This window comes from Microtus pennsylvanicus, chromosome 13 (assembly GCF_037038515.1).
Source record: "Microtus pennsylvanicus isolate mMicPen1 chromosome 13, mMicPen1.hap1, whole genome shotgun sequence".
Classification (NCBI taxonomy): Eukaryota; Metazoa; Chordata; class Mammalia; order Rodentia; family Cricetidae; genus Microtus; species Microtus pennsylvanicus.
Genome location: NC_134591.1, coordinates 43,532,302 through 43,548,498, shown reverse-complemented (window position 1 = coordinate 43,548,498; position 16,197 = coordinate 43,532,302). Strand labels below are relative to the sequence as shown.

The following is a 16,197-nucleotide window of genomic DNA, read 5'->3' as shown; positions in this document are numbered from 1 at the left end:
TAGAGTTACTAACTTCAGCCACAGAAGTCAGTCTGAGGAAGTGGGGAGGGAATGGGCTCTGTTCCCCTGTGCTGCGCTGTCTCAAGATGGATGACTCCGGGGCACAATAGCTATAAATTTCATCTAACCAAATTCCTATCACACACAGAGACATCGAGGCCCCACCAGTTAGGGAGCTCTGAGTTAATGAAGAAAGGGCTCGAGCCCACAGTGGAAGCAGAGCTCACTTCTGCGTGCACTCATGTGGGAATCTGTATCCACCTGGCTCCCCCTGGGCCTGACACCCATGGCCACCAGTCACCGCACTGCTCCAGTGTACATCAGCAGGGTGAGGCATAAACCCCCTGCTGAAAAGGTCTCCCTGGCAGCAGCCAGGAGGTGTCCTGAGCACCAGATTACCAGGATGAAAGTGATTCCACTGAACACAGGTAATCATTCCTGCCTTGAACGCTGCAGGCCATCTCTAGATGTCCTGGACCCTCAGATCAGCTACTGGGGTAATGTGGTGGGTGGAAGGACCGCTAGATGAGCATGGAGCCCAGCACACAGTAGGCATCCAGCAGAGGACAGCCCTGTCTAGTAGGCGTGATGGGGCAGGAAGCATGGATGCTGACCAATGGTTCTTGGCTATGTGACCTTCAGGGAGCCAAATCCTTTCCTCAGGTTTCAGTTTCCAAATCCGCAAATAGCAAAGTAACAAATCCAGGCAGCAGGACCTGTGGTCTGGATGAATCCCTCCCCTCATTCTGGATGCCTGAGCGGAGAGATGGTTGGGAGCAGACAGGACGGAGGTATAGAGCATCAGAAAGTACAGGGGACACAGAGGACTCATCTTTCTCCTTAGAGCCAAACTTGAGGTTCCTGGCAACAAAGCCCAGTCAGAAATGACACTGTAGACCGAATGGATCACCAAACACAAAGTTCAGCAGATGCTGGGAAGGGAAGACACAGGGCAAGAAGATGGGGAACTGAAACTGGGCCAAGGCTGTAACGTTGTCGATTTCAGTGCTCCCATTGTGAAGGGAATCTACCTATATCCAGCACATTTCCCAAGCACAAAAACCCTGCCAGGCAAGGTACAAATGTCACTTTCAGGCTTGGGTGCCTTATGGATTCTGTAGAGCAAGGGCTGGCAGGGGATTCCCACTGAATAGCATCACTCAGGTCTCACCCTGGATCCTCCGGTCCAACTGTCCCATCCCCTGGCAGTGGCCCCTGCTCCTTGGGGTTTTTGTCTCTGACACAGCCGGTCCATCAGGGAGACTGCCATGGTTAGAGAGTGGCAAGAGGAGGCTGACTCCCGACAGCTCCGTTAGCAGACCCGTGTAAGACCACATAGCATCTGATCCATCCAACACTACCCATGCCGGAGGAATGCAGGGCAAGGGGGTGGAGCTGTGCCCTAATCACTCACAGACCTCTGTGGCCCCAGTCCTGGCAGTGGAGGAAGATTTATTGTGGGGGCCGATGGAAAACAAAGAGAAGTTGTGCAAACTTTGCCCGGTCACATGATGGGAAATGTCTCTACCATTTCCCACTGGTAAATGTGCTGGGCATCATCTCTAATGGGGACTGGGCTCTGGTGCCCAATTGCGTGCAGATGCTGAGCCAACTGGGTCCAGCCAAGGGATGCCCAGTGTTGGCTGACAGCCAAGCCTGCCTCTGGGGCACAGTCCCAGCCAGGCTGCTCTGAAGGATCTTGGGATGAAGGGCTCTGGATTAGGACCATTCCCCTTCAAAGGCCTTGGTGTCTGTCTCTGACATATCTTCCCTAGTGCCTACACCAGTGTCGATTCTTGACCGTGCCACTCTCCTGCGTAGGACCTTTCTGGGACTCTCCACTGCCCTTGGGGTAGAGTGCAAACTGCTTACTAGATCCTGAGGACTACTGAGGTCCAAATACAATCTCCATTTTGCTCCCAGTCATTATGCATGTAACTCCGTCTAGACTCAAGGAGGCACTCCTACACACCCACCAACAGTGGAGATTAGCATTCCTCTCCCTGTAATGCCTTCCCTCTATGTCTGCACCTGAGAAGTTCCTATCAGCTCATCAGAGCCCAGCTATTGTGATACCCTGGGAAAGACTTCTGTCTCTGTTGCCAGCCCGTCCTGCATTCCAGCCTATCCTGCATCTTATCCCATCCTGCATCTCATCTTATCCCATCATCCCATCCTAGCCCATTGTGCATCCCATCCCACCCCATCATCCCATCCCATCTTGCATCCCATCATCCCAGGCCATCCTGCATCCCATCCTACCCTACCCCACCCTATCCCACCTCACCCCATCCCATCCCCCTTACTGCTCTGGTTAAACCTGGTTCAGAGTGTCAGTAAACTGTGCTGGAAGACTAGGGAAGGGAGGAGACGGTACAGAGCAGCCCAAAGGTCTTTGCAGGGGAACCATCCCTTCTTTGGGGTACCTTGTATCTGGGGCAATCCAAGGCCCCAGCTCCTAGTTGGCAAGGCAGTGCACTGGTTACATCTGCCCTGTACCGTCCCTGTGAGGCCACTGCCAGCTTTGGCCAGGCATCTGCCACACACCAGAGACAGGATCACTTAATGTTTCACTGTAGAGTTTGCCATCTCCATGACAGCCCCTTGGAAAAGGCAGTCTGGACACTTTCTCAGAGTTGCTGCTGATTTTATCTGACTCTCTTCATTCCAACAAGGGAATCATTTCAATTCCGTTTACATTAAATTCAAAAGCTGTTTTTCTTTTGTTATTTTAAATTTGATTCAGAAGGTTGTGTTTTTTGTTTGTTTTTTTTATCCTTAATGTTTTTCATATTCCACAGAGCAGCGCTGAGCTCACAGCAATTGGCTGGTCTCGAGTCTGCTGCTCCCAGGGACTCTCGTCAACGTGAACAGTGTGTTTGAGGGTTTCAGAGGAAGCACCAGGGATGCTGTGTCCTAGTTCCTCAGAGCAGAGGACACAGCACCGCTCCACACTCACAGTCCACTTCGCCGCCATCACAGGCCTTTCATCAAGGCTCGGAGAGACTGTGTGACTGGCAGGCTCTCAGCTGGCCAAAGGGCAGAGTACAGATCTGAACCTGAGGTGACATGGGCACTACCCATTGCCCAGGATGGTTCACTAGCCCCAGCTCACGGTTTAGTGTGTGCGTGTGTGTGTGTGAGTGTGTGCACGCACACATGTGCATCTGTGTACGGAGGCCAGAGGGGTTGAAGTCAGTGTCTTCCTCCATCACACCCCACTTTATTTACCGAAACAGGGTCTCCTGCTAAACAGAGCCTGCCGATTCAGCTAGTCTAGCTAACAGTTTGCCCAGGAATCATCTGTCTCCACCTCCAGAGTGCTGGGATTATGAGAGGGCCTCATCCTTTGACATGGGTTCTGGGTAGCTCTGGAAGGGCTGGACCCGGTGGCAGGCAGGCCTAGGGTGCTGTGTGGAGGAGCAGGTGCAGAGGGCAGCACACAGACCCTAACAAAGGCAGCCCACGGCAGAATCCTTTGTACGACAGCCTCTCCTGCTCATCTGGGGACCCCTACCCCACTCAGAAGACGAACTGTCCAAGGCAGTCAGATGGTCAGAGCCATCTGTCAGGGCTTCACATGGGCTGCTGCTCAAAACCACACAACAGTCCTCTGGTCACCTCTGGTCACAGCTAAAACAATGTAGACTGAGGGGTTTAGTCAGGCTTGCTCCAGTCCCATGCTGGTGGCAACTTCCGGCTACAGGCTTCCTAGCAGAAAAGCTCCAAGGGACAGCCAAGGGGGTAGATAAGACAACATTAGGGTCTTCTCAAGGTCATGACTTCACAGGGAGCTGTTCTAGACAACCTGGCCCAGCCCTAGGGCAGAAAGGCCCATGACCCAGCAAGAAGACTTTGCTTCTCTGCCACCAAGACTAGGCCATAGACTCTATGGGGATTAACCTTCACTATCAACCTGATTGGATTTAGAATCACCATGGAAACACACCTTGAGGGATGTAATGAGGAAGGAAGGTCCACCTTGAATGGGAGCAGCACCATTTCATGGGCTGGAGCCTTAGACTGAATGAAATGTGTGAGCAAAGTGGGTACCAGCATTCATCCCTCTGTTTCCTGAGTAACAACTGCATCTCAATCCTGCCACCATGCCTTCCCTGCCAGGATGGACTGGAGATTTTCTACCTGGAAACTCCCCTCTTCAGACGATTTTTATCAGCTGTTTTGTCACGGCACCGTGAAAAGTAATACTGTCTCTGAGACAACTGGTCACACAAGAAGTGCCAAGGAGAACAGGGGGCTTAGGGAAGGAGGCGGGGCTTAGGGAAGGAGGTGTGGTTAGAGACAAGGCGGGGCTTAGGGAAGGAGGAGGGGCTTGGGAAAGGAGGCGTGGCTCAGGGAAGGGGTGTGGCTTAGAGAATGAGGCGTGGCTGAAGGAAGGAGGCAGGCTAGAAGCACTGCCCTGGGATGTGAAGGACAAGGAGTCTGCCAAGGAAGGAAAGGAATTGCCAACACCAAAACCAGAAGTCAAGGCTTACAGGACTGGAGGAACTGGAAGAATGCAAACCTACGGTAGCCCAGGAAGAGAGAAAACCTTGAGGGAGGGGAGGCGGCAGGCAGCAAGACTGCTGGAACTCTCAGGGAGACATGAGCCCTGACACCTCTCTCTGGCTTTGGCTCTCCCTGTCTCCCAATGAGGTACACAAGGAGCTGACATGACCCAGAGAGGCTGGCACCTCCCAACCCTGGAATGGGGTGACACTCAGGCCCTATTTTCAGGGCAGGGCAGGTGACCTGAGCTGATGAGCAGGGTGGCTCCTCCGGACTTCTTGCTGCAGAGTTCCCCGGACAGAAATGTCAAAGCACACTCCATTATGGAGCCTTCAAACCTGGCCAGGAATCCCAACCTCCAGACAGAACAGAGAACCCACCAAATCACAGCAAAGAGGCTCTCTGGGTGACTTAGTGGCCTGTTTCCCTATCCTGTAGAGGACTCCCGAGCTCAGGCTACAGCTGATTCCCCACTGCGACCCAGGATTCAGGCAAGGCCCTGAAAGCTTGCAGAATACATTTCAAGTCTGGATTGACTTGACTCCCGACCTGAGAGGTGGTTTGGAGCTATGGTTAGGACATGTCTGGAGTCAGGCTGAGATCTACCTTCAATCCTACCCCTGGTGTCCCAGCTGGAGTGTGGACCTGCCCCACACTGCTGTCCCCACTGCCCTCCCACCTGTACAATGGGGATGCTGATCCCTGCGTCCTAGAATACCCTTCCCATCGTCACAGTGGGATGGGATCTCTTTGCCCTGGATGCTCCAAAGATAGCCCCCCAATCCCCGTGTGTGTGAACTTGCCTGTGTGGCTGCAAGTGGAGGCCAGAGGTTGACATCAGGATATCTTCCTCGATTTCCTCTGCTCAGAGAGGTGAGTATGTCAGGGAGTGTCTCTATCTAAGGGTCACTCTCTCAGCCTAAACTTTGCCCAGCGTTTGCTTATCAGCCTGACACTGCTGCATTTGCTGTGCAACACCAGGCTCCTGACAACCCTCTCTGGTTCTGCCTCCCCTATAACCTGTCTGCACACATGGGGCAGGACTGGAAGACCTGCCCATCAAGACATTCCTGGGCCCTGAGGAGTCCCTGGGATGAGGCTAGGATGGTGTGGTAAGTTGGAGTGTTAGCCTCCAAATATGCCCAACCTGGCAGGGCTGGGCTCAAGAGCCAGGAGCAGGGCAGCTGCTCAGGGATACTATCTGCCGGGACTGGACAGTGCTGCTAAAGGAAGAGGCTAAGCAAAGGTCATGGGTGGGGTGCAGCTGGGCTCGGTGGCAGAGAGAGCTGGCTGTAGCCAGTCTCTGTAGGTACCAGTACCCGGTTCCCCTTGACCTCCCATGTTAACAGGATACCAGGCTTCAAAAGCAGCCTCTCTTCTCAGTTCTGTGGGTCTCAGCCCTCGACAGACCGTGACCCCTGGAAGCTCACCAGCCCCTCTGGGCCTTGTAGTTTGCCCAGCTTTGTTCTAAGCTGAGGCTCGCACTGTCCTTGCAACAGAACGAGACTCTCAGTATATGACCCCCTTCTCTGCCTTCCCTCCCCCAGCACCAGGGCTCTGTTTGGAGGCGGGTATCGCTGAGGGAAGGAGTCTAGGATTAGACATGAGTGTAACTCTGGTCCCAGGGAGTGGTGGGGCCTCCTGGGAGCCCTCAGGGACTGAGTTTTGCCTTCCTTGGCTCATTCTGGCTCTCGGTAATGTTGAGCTGTGCCCAGATCACCATTCAATGGCACCTGGACAGTCAGACAGGAGAGGTGTGGACGGCAGAAGGCTACGGCTGGCCAGGGCTGGGCAGGATGGGGAACAGTTTAGATCTCAGCTGCTTACCAGCACAGAAAAAGAGACACCTGTGCAGATTCTGCCTGGCTCAGAGCAGCACCAAGAAAAGACGCAACAGAGCTCCCTAGAAAATGCAGGTGGCTACAGAGCCGTCCCACGAGATACCTGAAGCTGCTCTGCCTGTCTTGCTGGCAGTGGAGGATGCAGAGCTCAGCAACCTCCAGACCAGGCTCCACGGATGGCTCCCTTGACTCTTGGTTTCTTTCCTTCCATAAGAAACCCTAAGCGCTTCTGTCCCAACCCGCAAGGACCACTGCACCCATTGCCGGAGACATCAATGCAGAGAGCAGAATGGAGAGGAAGGGAAGTAACTATGAGCTCTTCCTGAACCATCTGTTTCAATCCTGTTAACAACAGCCCTGGAAGTTAAATACTGTTATTGCCTCGTTTTATAAATTAGCGTCCCATGGCTGAGAGAGGGTAAGTCACCTGCCCGAGGTTACAGAGCTGGCAAAGGGCAGCGTCAAGTTGGAGGACAGGCATGCAGGACTCCAGTGGGCTCTGCGGCTCTGCTCATGCTCTCCACGCAGGGGAAGAGCGCGGTTAAAATTCCTCACCACAGCAAGGGATCTTTCTGACCTCGCTGTCATTTCACAGAGCCCACAACAGGGCAGGGCTTCTCTGAGAAGCCACCATTTCCATCTCTGCCTCACGGCTGCAGGCTTCTGCAGCTCAGACAATGAGGATTCTGACTGTCTGGTGGAACCAACCGAAAAAAGCCAGGACTAATCTTTCCAAAGACCATGTCTTCAAGGCGCCGCATCAGTATTTGGGTTGGACATAGGCTTGTTATGGTAATGCAGATGAAGCCCTGGATTTAATAAGACTGAAAAAGACCAGGAGCAACAGGAACCATAACAGGATATTGCAGAGAGATCTAGAAGCTTCCTCAGGCTTCTTTACTAAACAGGGCAGGGCTGGCCAGGCAGGACCAGGCGAGGGCGGGGTTACCTGGAGGCCAGCAGAGTTCAGGACTAAGGAGCAGAACTGGGGAGCAGGCTCCTCTCTCCACACCCAGGCTGCCTGGTACCCGATCAAGCAGAGGCTTCACAGGCTAAATTTAAACCAGCTGCCAGCACGGGGGTGTTGCAGTTAGATGGGGTAAGGGGAGCTTACCTCATGAAAGCTGTGGAAATGCTGCTGGGAAGATAATAAAAGGATTAACTGCTATTTTAGTGGGCCATTTACTCCTCAATCAAAACGTCTCATCTATTTCCTGTCCTCCAGAGGCCTCAGGTCCAAGATTCCTTTGTCTATTACAGACATAGTAGCAAAGGCCTGTCATGAGAAATTAATAATTTTACAGGGATGGGAGCTGTTATTCACCTGGGTGTGGGCCGGGGTCTGCCTGTTGCCCTGGTTACGGACTCCACCACCATGGGTGGGGCTCCATTGAAGTTCCCACTGCAGATGGCTGCACCCAGGGCCCCAGAGAAGCAGCTATATTAACAAGGGCACTGCAACAGATAGGGATGTGGGTTCAATACCCCTCTGGTGGTTACTGGTGTTATAATTTTGGACAACTTATCTTTATCATCACTACTACTCTGATTCTTAGCCTCTGTTATCTTGTTTCTATTATTTTCTCTGACTAGCGGTGTGACCTGGAACCAATTGTGCAACCTCTCTGAGCCTCCATTTTTCTCATCTGTAAAATGGAGGTGTACAGTATCTATTCACGGAGCTGATGAGGATGACATGGAGCTGGCACTTAGAACACACCTGCGTTGTGAAGTTGGCGTTCAGCAGCTGCTTGCCTAACTGTCACCATTGCGCTTCTAACCTGCAGGGGGTAAAGTCAAGAGTGTGGGAAGCTGGCCAGACTCATCTGACCTCTGACCCTTGTTTTTCCACATGTGAAAGCCTTGGGTTTCATCGTGACCTGATAAAGACTAAATGCAATCCCCAGGAGGCATCAACACCACCCCCAGGAAGCCCTCTGGGCTCCTCTCCTTGGGCCTCTTCAAACTCCATCTAGGGCTGTCACAGCCTGGTCCCTGATGGCCTGAGGACACATCCCTGACTGTGACAGAAGCAAACCTAGGTCCCCAGTGTCCTGTAGAGGATGGAATCAGGTGGGACCTTTGACCAGGAGAGACCCAAGGCTGTTCTGAGCACCCAGCGCCCCCCAGCTGGGGATCAAGTTATCTCACAGGGCACCCGTGGATGCTGGGATTCTGCACAGAAGGCCCCAGCATGAGAAGGCTGCCGGCCACTTAGTTTACTTCCTGGGTCTACACAGGTACCCTGGGTTCCCAACAGGAGGAAACTGTGATTGACAACTGTGGTTCAGCATCTCGAGAGGAGACAGGCTGTTGCTAGCAGCCCCGACCTATGGACTTGCTGATCTTTCCCATCCTGGAGATGAGGCACGTCTTTCATTAATTTTCATTAAGTCATGTGTCTTAAGACCCCACATAGATGTGGCATCTTCAGAGACAAGCCTAGCCACCAGCCCTCCTGCCCGCATACTCTCTGCCTCGAAACGTCCAAGTAAAATTCTCCACCAGCTCGGAGCCCTTTCCCCATACCTCTGTGCCACACGACAGTTCACAAGCCCAGTCTCTACCCTCCTCCTCTCAAGGGCTGTCCACCTTTAGCCTATCTATGGACCGATAGACTCCCTATCCTTCAAGACTGGAGAACACACTCAGTCTACATCCAGCTCAGTGTCACAAGCAGGTGAGCCCTGGGGACAAGTGTGGCCCCAAGAAAATGACTTTACACCACAGTGACTAACTCCTCTTATCTGATGGCCCACGAATGTCACCTTGTGCTCTGACCAGGGACCTGGAGCCCTTCTAAGACTGCAAGTGACACACACCTTCAGTGCCGAGCAGGACAGAACTACAGGCTGGAAACACTACTGTCTGGCAGTGAGCAAGGGGAGATGCGCATGGCCCGGGTGCTGTGTACCATTGGTGTTGTATGGCAGCCTCGGGCCCCAGCCCTCCATCCCAGGCTGCTGTGTCTGGAGGGCAGAGGATGGGTACGGGGCCTAAGATCTCTCTCCTAGACTCTGATAAGGCTTTCCACTCTAGCAAGCACAGGACGTGGACATGGCCAGCCAGAAGAGGGCCAGGCAGGGTGCCTGCTTCTAATTCGTGTATATCTGCATGAATGCTCAGGCACACACATGCTTCTTTCTCCCTGGTCCTTTGTCTCAACCCCAGCTGGAGCATTGCTGGTGTCGTGTAGAGCCAGACGCCAGCCCTGGACCTCAGCTCCAAGCCTGTCCTAGAGGTCCAGGACCTCTCTACAGAAGCCAGGGCTGTCGAGGTACACTGGGTAAAGGCCAGGGCTGGAGGAGGGCACACTTCACTCACCATCTGCCACCCTCGGGTGACATGGAAAAGATAAGCCTGGCCAGGTTTGCTTTAGGTTCAGAGGTCACGTGGCACCAGGCTGTGTGGCTTGCTAGACTACATCTAACACCATCTAATGCTTCAGTGTGGGGGCCAGGACCCCCCGCAGGGACAAGGCAATCCTGTCAAGGTTCCCAGTGACAGGAACCCAGACGGTCTTATTCATCGGCCGCACTCTCGACCCCAGACCTTGTGGGAGCCTGGTCTTATTCCCAAAGGGGGTCTTTCTAGTGCAGTGGGTGGTGCAGCTCTGTGAGGGGCACTGAGAGGGCCTGGTAGCCCCTGGACTCACCATGCACTTGTTGGGCTTCTCTCCCGAGTGTACCCTCATGTGGATGAGCAGCTTGTAGCGGGCGTTGAAGGGCTTGTAGCGGCGCACGCAGCCGGCCCAGAAGCAGGTGAAGTCTTCGCCTTTGCGCTGGTCGATGTGGCTCTTCTCGATGTGCCGCACCAGCTCCTCCTGCTGCTCGTAGGCTGCACAACAGTCCACCCAGCGGCATGCCTGCTGCCCGGCCACCATCCTGCCCGCCAGGCCGAGCCCGAGGCCTCCAAGGCCGGGGCCAGCTGGCAACTGAGGCAGTGGGTAGGGGGGTGGCAAACCCTGCTGGTGAGGAGCAAAGAGCTCCGAGAACTCGTCCAGGGGCTCCTGCTTCAGGAAGCCTGACTTCCGGCATGCTTCGAGCTGCAAGCTGCCCTCGTGGACATCACTGGATGCAGGCCCAGGCCCCGGCTGTGATCGCTTGGGAGGTCCCCCCAGCTCTCCTGGCAAAGGTGGGCTTCGGAGTCCATTTACACAGCTAACTAGAGCTGTCTGGGAAGAGTGGATGGCAGGATTGATGTCAGAGGAGGCACAGGGGGAGGAAGAGGCTGAAGAGGTGGGGGGCAGGCCCAGGAGGCAGCAGCGTTTCAGGCTGCCCTCAGGGAGGTGGGCCTCAGGTTGGGGACCCAGGCCCAAGACAGGTTCATTGCCCAAAAGGTAGCAGGAAGGTGCAGGATTAGCGAGGCCTCGGCCTGAGAAGTCCAACTCTGGCTGCAGGTTTGTGGAAGATGGGGCCCGGCAGTGGGTGGGCAGGGGCGTGTGGGCACTGGCCATGGCCTGGTAGTCAGGTAGGGCTTCCTGCTTGATGTGTTGAGCTGCTTGGAGGCTGCCATTCACGTATGTAGCCTGGGGTCTGGGTGACCTGGAAGACAGTAGCCAGAGCGATTATGAAAGGCAGGCACTCTCCAGGGGTCAGGCAGGGCTCACAGAAGCAGACAACATGGACCTGGAGGAGTCCAAGGAAGAAGTGAAGGTTGAGAGACGGAGTGTGGGAAAGACCAGAACTTGCTGTGCCAAGGGCAGGGAAGAGGCAAGAAGCAGAAAAGCAAGAGCAGGAGGAGGAGACAGCCTAGAAAGAGATGCTGGAGACAGAAGAGGCAAGAAGGCTAACCAGGGAAGGGATGAGGATACCAGGAAAAAGATGCTGGAGACAGGAGAGGCAGGAAGGCTAACCAGGGGATGAATGAGGATACCAGGAAGAATACAACCTTTTGCCAGAACCCGGCCCATCTACCACTCTGTCACTATCTTGCTGGCCTCCCAGCTTCCCTATGGTCAGCCCCTCCCCTCCCCTCTGAGCTTCAAGTAAGTGCTGTGGGCAAAAGGCTATGGTTGGCATTTTGAGGCATCTCCAGGTCCAACAGGGTTTAAATTCTACTTACACGCCCCTTGGAATTTTAATTTCTTGTAATCTTTACTTCATTTAATGACATCTAGCCCTACCTAGCCTGTCTTTCCATGGCTAGTGTGACGGGGTGGGAGCCTGAGGCACAGAGTGAGGGGACAAGAGTCTCAGGGTGCCCCAGAATTTTGAGCTCAGATGTGAATATGTGGAGCTGCAGTTCTGGGGAGGAACATGGGAGATAGGAGACCAAGTCTGAGGTTGAGGTCAGCTCCATTCTAGATGGCAAAGTTGGGCAAATTGCTTCACTCTGGGCAAGTTTGGGGCCTCTATCCTCAGCAATAGCCAAACAGTTCTGTTCCTGATCATGAAAATGGCAGGATGTGGGCTAGCCACAGAGGCCATCTTTACCATGTGACTGGTCCGCAGTTTCTTCCACCCCCTTTACAGGAGGCCATGCTCAGAAAGGCAAAGGAATTTCTGCACAGACCCTTCCACCACTGCGGGTGGTGACCGGGTAGGACACAGGCAGAAACATCAGGGCGAGACTGTCACAGAAGACTGAAGATCGGAGAGACCTGGTGATACTGGCGGAAGCACCTTAGAGTTGCTCCAGGACCTGGAGGCCTGGTCCTATGCTCAGAGCCTGACTAGCATGCCCTGTCTGGCTCTGCTTCCTCATCTGTGAGACAAGAACCACACCACTATATGGAGAACTAAGGGGATGATGGCTGGGTTTAAGGGTTAGCACCCTGGGAAGGAGAGGGTTAGGCCATGGTACCATTATGACTTCTTCTACAAAACCACTTCCCATGGCTCCCACAGGCAGAACTGAGCTTGCCAAGACAGCCTTGAGACCTAGTCCCTGCCCCTCTGGCTCCAGGAGCTTAGACGATGGGTGGAGAGAATGGGAGTTAGGGGAAGAGAGTCAGAGCCAGAGCTGGAGGCACTCAGAGCTTGGCCTCTCACCCTAGATCACTCAGGATCAGTGGGGGAAGTAGGACCTGAGGCTTGAGGGCCTGGGCCATCATGCAGTAGCAAGCCAGTGTCAGGCCTGAAGCAGGAGCCCAGTTTCCATCTCCTGTGCAGAACTGATTGCAAGCTCTCCTTGAATGGAGGCCTGTAATGGCCTTGAATGGACATGCCTGTCTCTTAGACACTAAACAACTTCCCATTAGGGGCTTCTCCCTCGGCATCTCTGCTGAGGAGCAAATGCACAAGCCGTTCCCAGGGGTGGGGACACTGGGCCTGCCACAGCCAGCAGCAAGTTCTACTGAAAGAGTCGACAGGAAAGTGGGGACTTTGTAAAATTCAGAGAAATGACACTATAGCTGCTGCTTTAGCCGGGCACAATGCTGGCAGAGAAAGGCTGGCAGACAGGGCAGTGGGAAGCACCAGTCTGGAGCTTTTACAAATGGCTCCAGGTCAATGAACCGACAAAGGCTGCAGCATCTGACTGGGTTAGGAATGTAACTGACAGTAATCAGAATGTCCTCTGTGGGAGGAGTGTGAGGTTCCAGCCTGAGGTCTCAAGGGTGTGGCAGGGTCTGGCTTTTTCTCCCTGTCCCTGGGTGGCCTGGCAGGTGGTTCTGAGCTCTATATTCTCTCTAGAATTTGTGAGCTCAGGGCCCTGAGTGCACAGTGGCTAAGAAGCAGATGCACCAGGTACCCCCTACCCCTGCGAGCTGACTCCTATCTTAACAGTGGAATGATGGGTACTAAGTTCTATCTGGTACAGGAGCAAAGCTTTAAAGGACATGTGTCTCCTGTTTTAAACACGCTTGCAACCCCAAAGCCAAAGGTGATGGAGCAAGAGCAGACGCCTGGGTCTTTGAGTCAGAATTCCAGCACGCTCACAATGCCATTCCTGGGAAGCCAGCATCCTACCACTATGCTGACTGGGAGAACCGTATCATTTCTTTAGGGCATCAACATTCTAAGTCAATGGCATAGACCTCCTTTGGATCATTGTCTTTGTGAAGGTGTTCAACTTGAGCCATCAGTTTTTGCAATAGAGTTGTGGGGGGTGGGGAGAGGTCTTCACACCTAGGGGCTCAGTTTCTGTGTCCTCAAAGCCCATAGCCTCAGCTGAGGTCTCTTTACTCAGTGGTATGTGATGATTCTGCTGAGAAATATTGGCAGTCAGCAATATGGAGAGTCGGGGGAGGGGCTTCAAAAGGCCAAGGCCTCGTGTTGTGAACATGTGGGCCCACTCAGCACAGAGCCAGGAGGTCACAGGGGTAGCGGAGGGGCAGGAAGCTGGGGCCTGATGCCGAGGCCTCCTGGTTCTATGAGGCCTCTTTACTGTGTGCTTCTCTTTGTACTTTACAGATCAAGAAAGGGGCTCTAGAGGCTAGGTATCTTTCCTCAGGTCCCCTGGGGACCTAGTGATAGAAGTGAGACAGGATCTCATCCAAACATTATACTGACCACCGTGAGGGTGGGGACGACACCCATATTAAGCACAGAAATGTCAAAATTGGGATATTGCTAACGTTACTTAAACCTCTGCCCTGCCTCACAGATAGACGTCACCGGACTAGTGACATGAGTGACACATTCTCCCTGCCTCAGTTTCCATTCGTGTACTCCATGACGGCCACTGGACAGCAGGGGAACCTGGGCCCAGGTCTGTGGGACCCAGTGGGACGGGAGTTCACAGGAAGCAGTCATCAGCACCGGGAACTAGGCTGCAGGCAAGGTGACCAAGCCAGGCGGAAGAGCAAGGGCTAGAGACAGGAAGGACAACAGAAGGCAGCGGGAGGCCCACTGCAGAGAGGCAGGCCTGGACTCGGGCATGGTCTAGAATGGAGTCATGTTCTTTTAGAAGATGAGGGAAACTAAAAAAGTGTTGGCTCAGATCCAGCCAATCAGAGGTTGTGTAGCCGACACTGAACCAGTAGAGATTCTGATACAGACTCTCCCGTGCCTGGTACTGTCAAAATGATACTTAAAGGGATAAATGATGCTTCTGATTATTTTTTTTAGCAAAATTAAAGCAACAAACAGCCCACACAGTCCAACATAAAATTCATCTCCCCTTCCCACCCCAAGGAACATGTCCTGCCAAAGCATCGGGGACTAATCCAGGCAACAGAAACACGTGACTATCACTAACTAGCAGGCAATATGAAGCCTAAGAGATACTTATTCCTGTTATGGGCTGGACTAGCCTCTCCCAATTTATGTCAGAAGTCTAACCTTCAGAGTACTTACATTTGGAGACAGGGCCTTAAACATGAAATTAAACTACGTGGGGTTATGAAGGCCCTTACTACAATATGCCTGATTCCTTTATAAGATAGGAGCACAGACCCCAGAGATAAAGGGTTGCCCATGTGACTGCCTGTCAGCCAAGGGGACAGATCTGGGGAAACCACACCTGTCAACCCTTGATCTTGGGCTTCCAGCCCCCCAGAACTATGAGAAATAAATGTCTTTTATTTAAGCCACCCAATCTATGACATTTATTATGACAGCCCGACCAAATGAATTAACTCTTTCAAAACAGAAGCCTTGCTGATATCAGAGAAGGCCACAGGAAATCAAAATTCTCAGTGTCCTCCTATCTAGTAATGTTCAGCACTCCTGGAATGGGGATCCTTGCCCCTACCCCAAGGACACCAGCACTGGCCCAGCACTGGGCACAGAGCAGGCACTACGTGGCTGGTGGAGCAATGGAGCACGAACTAGGATCTGGGCCAGTATCCAGAGCCACATGCCCATGAAGTGGGCTCCAGGCATGCTGCCCCCAAGATCAGTAGTGTGCGCCCACAAAAACATGCACATGGAGCCACCTCAGCCTGTGAAACAGGGACATGCGCCTCATTGAAGCCATCTTTGTGTCCCCTAGGATCTCTTGAGAAAACAAGGAGGGCCTGCACTAGGCATCTCTGTGCCAACCGACTCAGACACGTCCTGGTCCCTTTGCGTCTCAGTTTCTCTGTGTGACCCATTAGCCAGGCAGATTAGGTGTGGTGGAAGGAATGGACACATACCTGTTAGGGTGGGGGAAATGAAGCAGCCTCTCGCAGACAGGGGGATGATCCCGGGGAGGTGGGGTCCCTGCAGGGAGAAACAGGCCCTGGTGGCAGGAGGGGCTGGGACCCTCAGGCAGGTCCAGGTCCAGCAGGCTCTTCTCTGGGCAGTGTCCGTAGCTCCCGTTCACTAGGTGGAAACAACAGGAAAGAGGAGACAGGTGAATGAACAGCTACCAGGGAGCTTGGGGAGAGGACAGAGCCCTGAAGCCATCTGAACACCTTGCTGCATTTGAGGCCTGGGACACCTTATTTGGTTTCCAGAATCACTTGGCAGAATCTGTGATAAAAAATCGTCAGTTCTCAGGTGTGTAAGCTAAGCTCCATTGCTTGAACGACTGTCAGCAAACAGTGAATTCTGTCAGTCAGACACACTGGTGAGCCAGAGAGATGGTTCCTCAATGCTCATCGACTGTCATCTACAACCGCCTCAGAGTGGGAACTCAGATGCTGGGCAGGGGCTTGGGTTCTAACATGCTGGACTTGGGAGCTGCCATTCTGGGTGTGCCTCAGAGGTTGGGAGGCGATGCTGCAGCAGGGGGTCCTGGAAGTGGAGGTGTTTGGGGTACATGTGTCAAGAAGGAGGTGTCTGCCCAACTTTATCGTCTAGGGCCACTTCATACCAAAGCCTCCTCTATACTACTTCAAGATCCCATCACACCGCGGTCAGTACGGTCATCCATCTCTGCGTCCTGTGGTTCTCTGATGGCCCTATTCTCTACACTCTTGTCTGCTTATAGGTTCTGTTGAGGCAGTACATGGAATGGCCCTAAAAACCCCGTAACG

General features: G+C 53.5%; 1 protein-coding gene across 1 annotated transcript in view; it reads right to left on the bottom strand.

The window, feature by feature from the left end:
• Glis1 (GLIS family zinc finger 1) overlaps positions 1 to 16,197 on the bottom strand; it is a 196,868-nt gene that overhangs the window by 58,363 nt on the left and 122,308 nt on the right. The window contains exons 3-4 of the mRNA XM_075945012.1: positions 15,373 to 15,541; positions 10,006 to 10,894 (exon numbers count right to left, since the gene is read on the bottom strand). Coding sequence (XP_075801127.1) covers positions 10,006 to 10,894; positions 15,373 to 15,541 — 1,058 coding nt within the window. The remainder of the gene's footprint in view (positions 1 to 10,005; positions 10,895 to 15,372; positions 15,542 to 16,197) is intronic.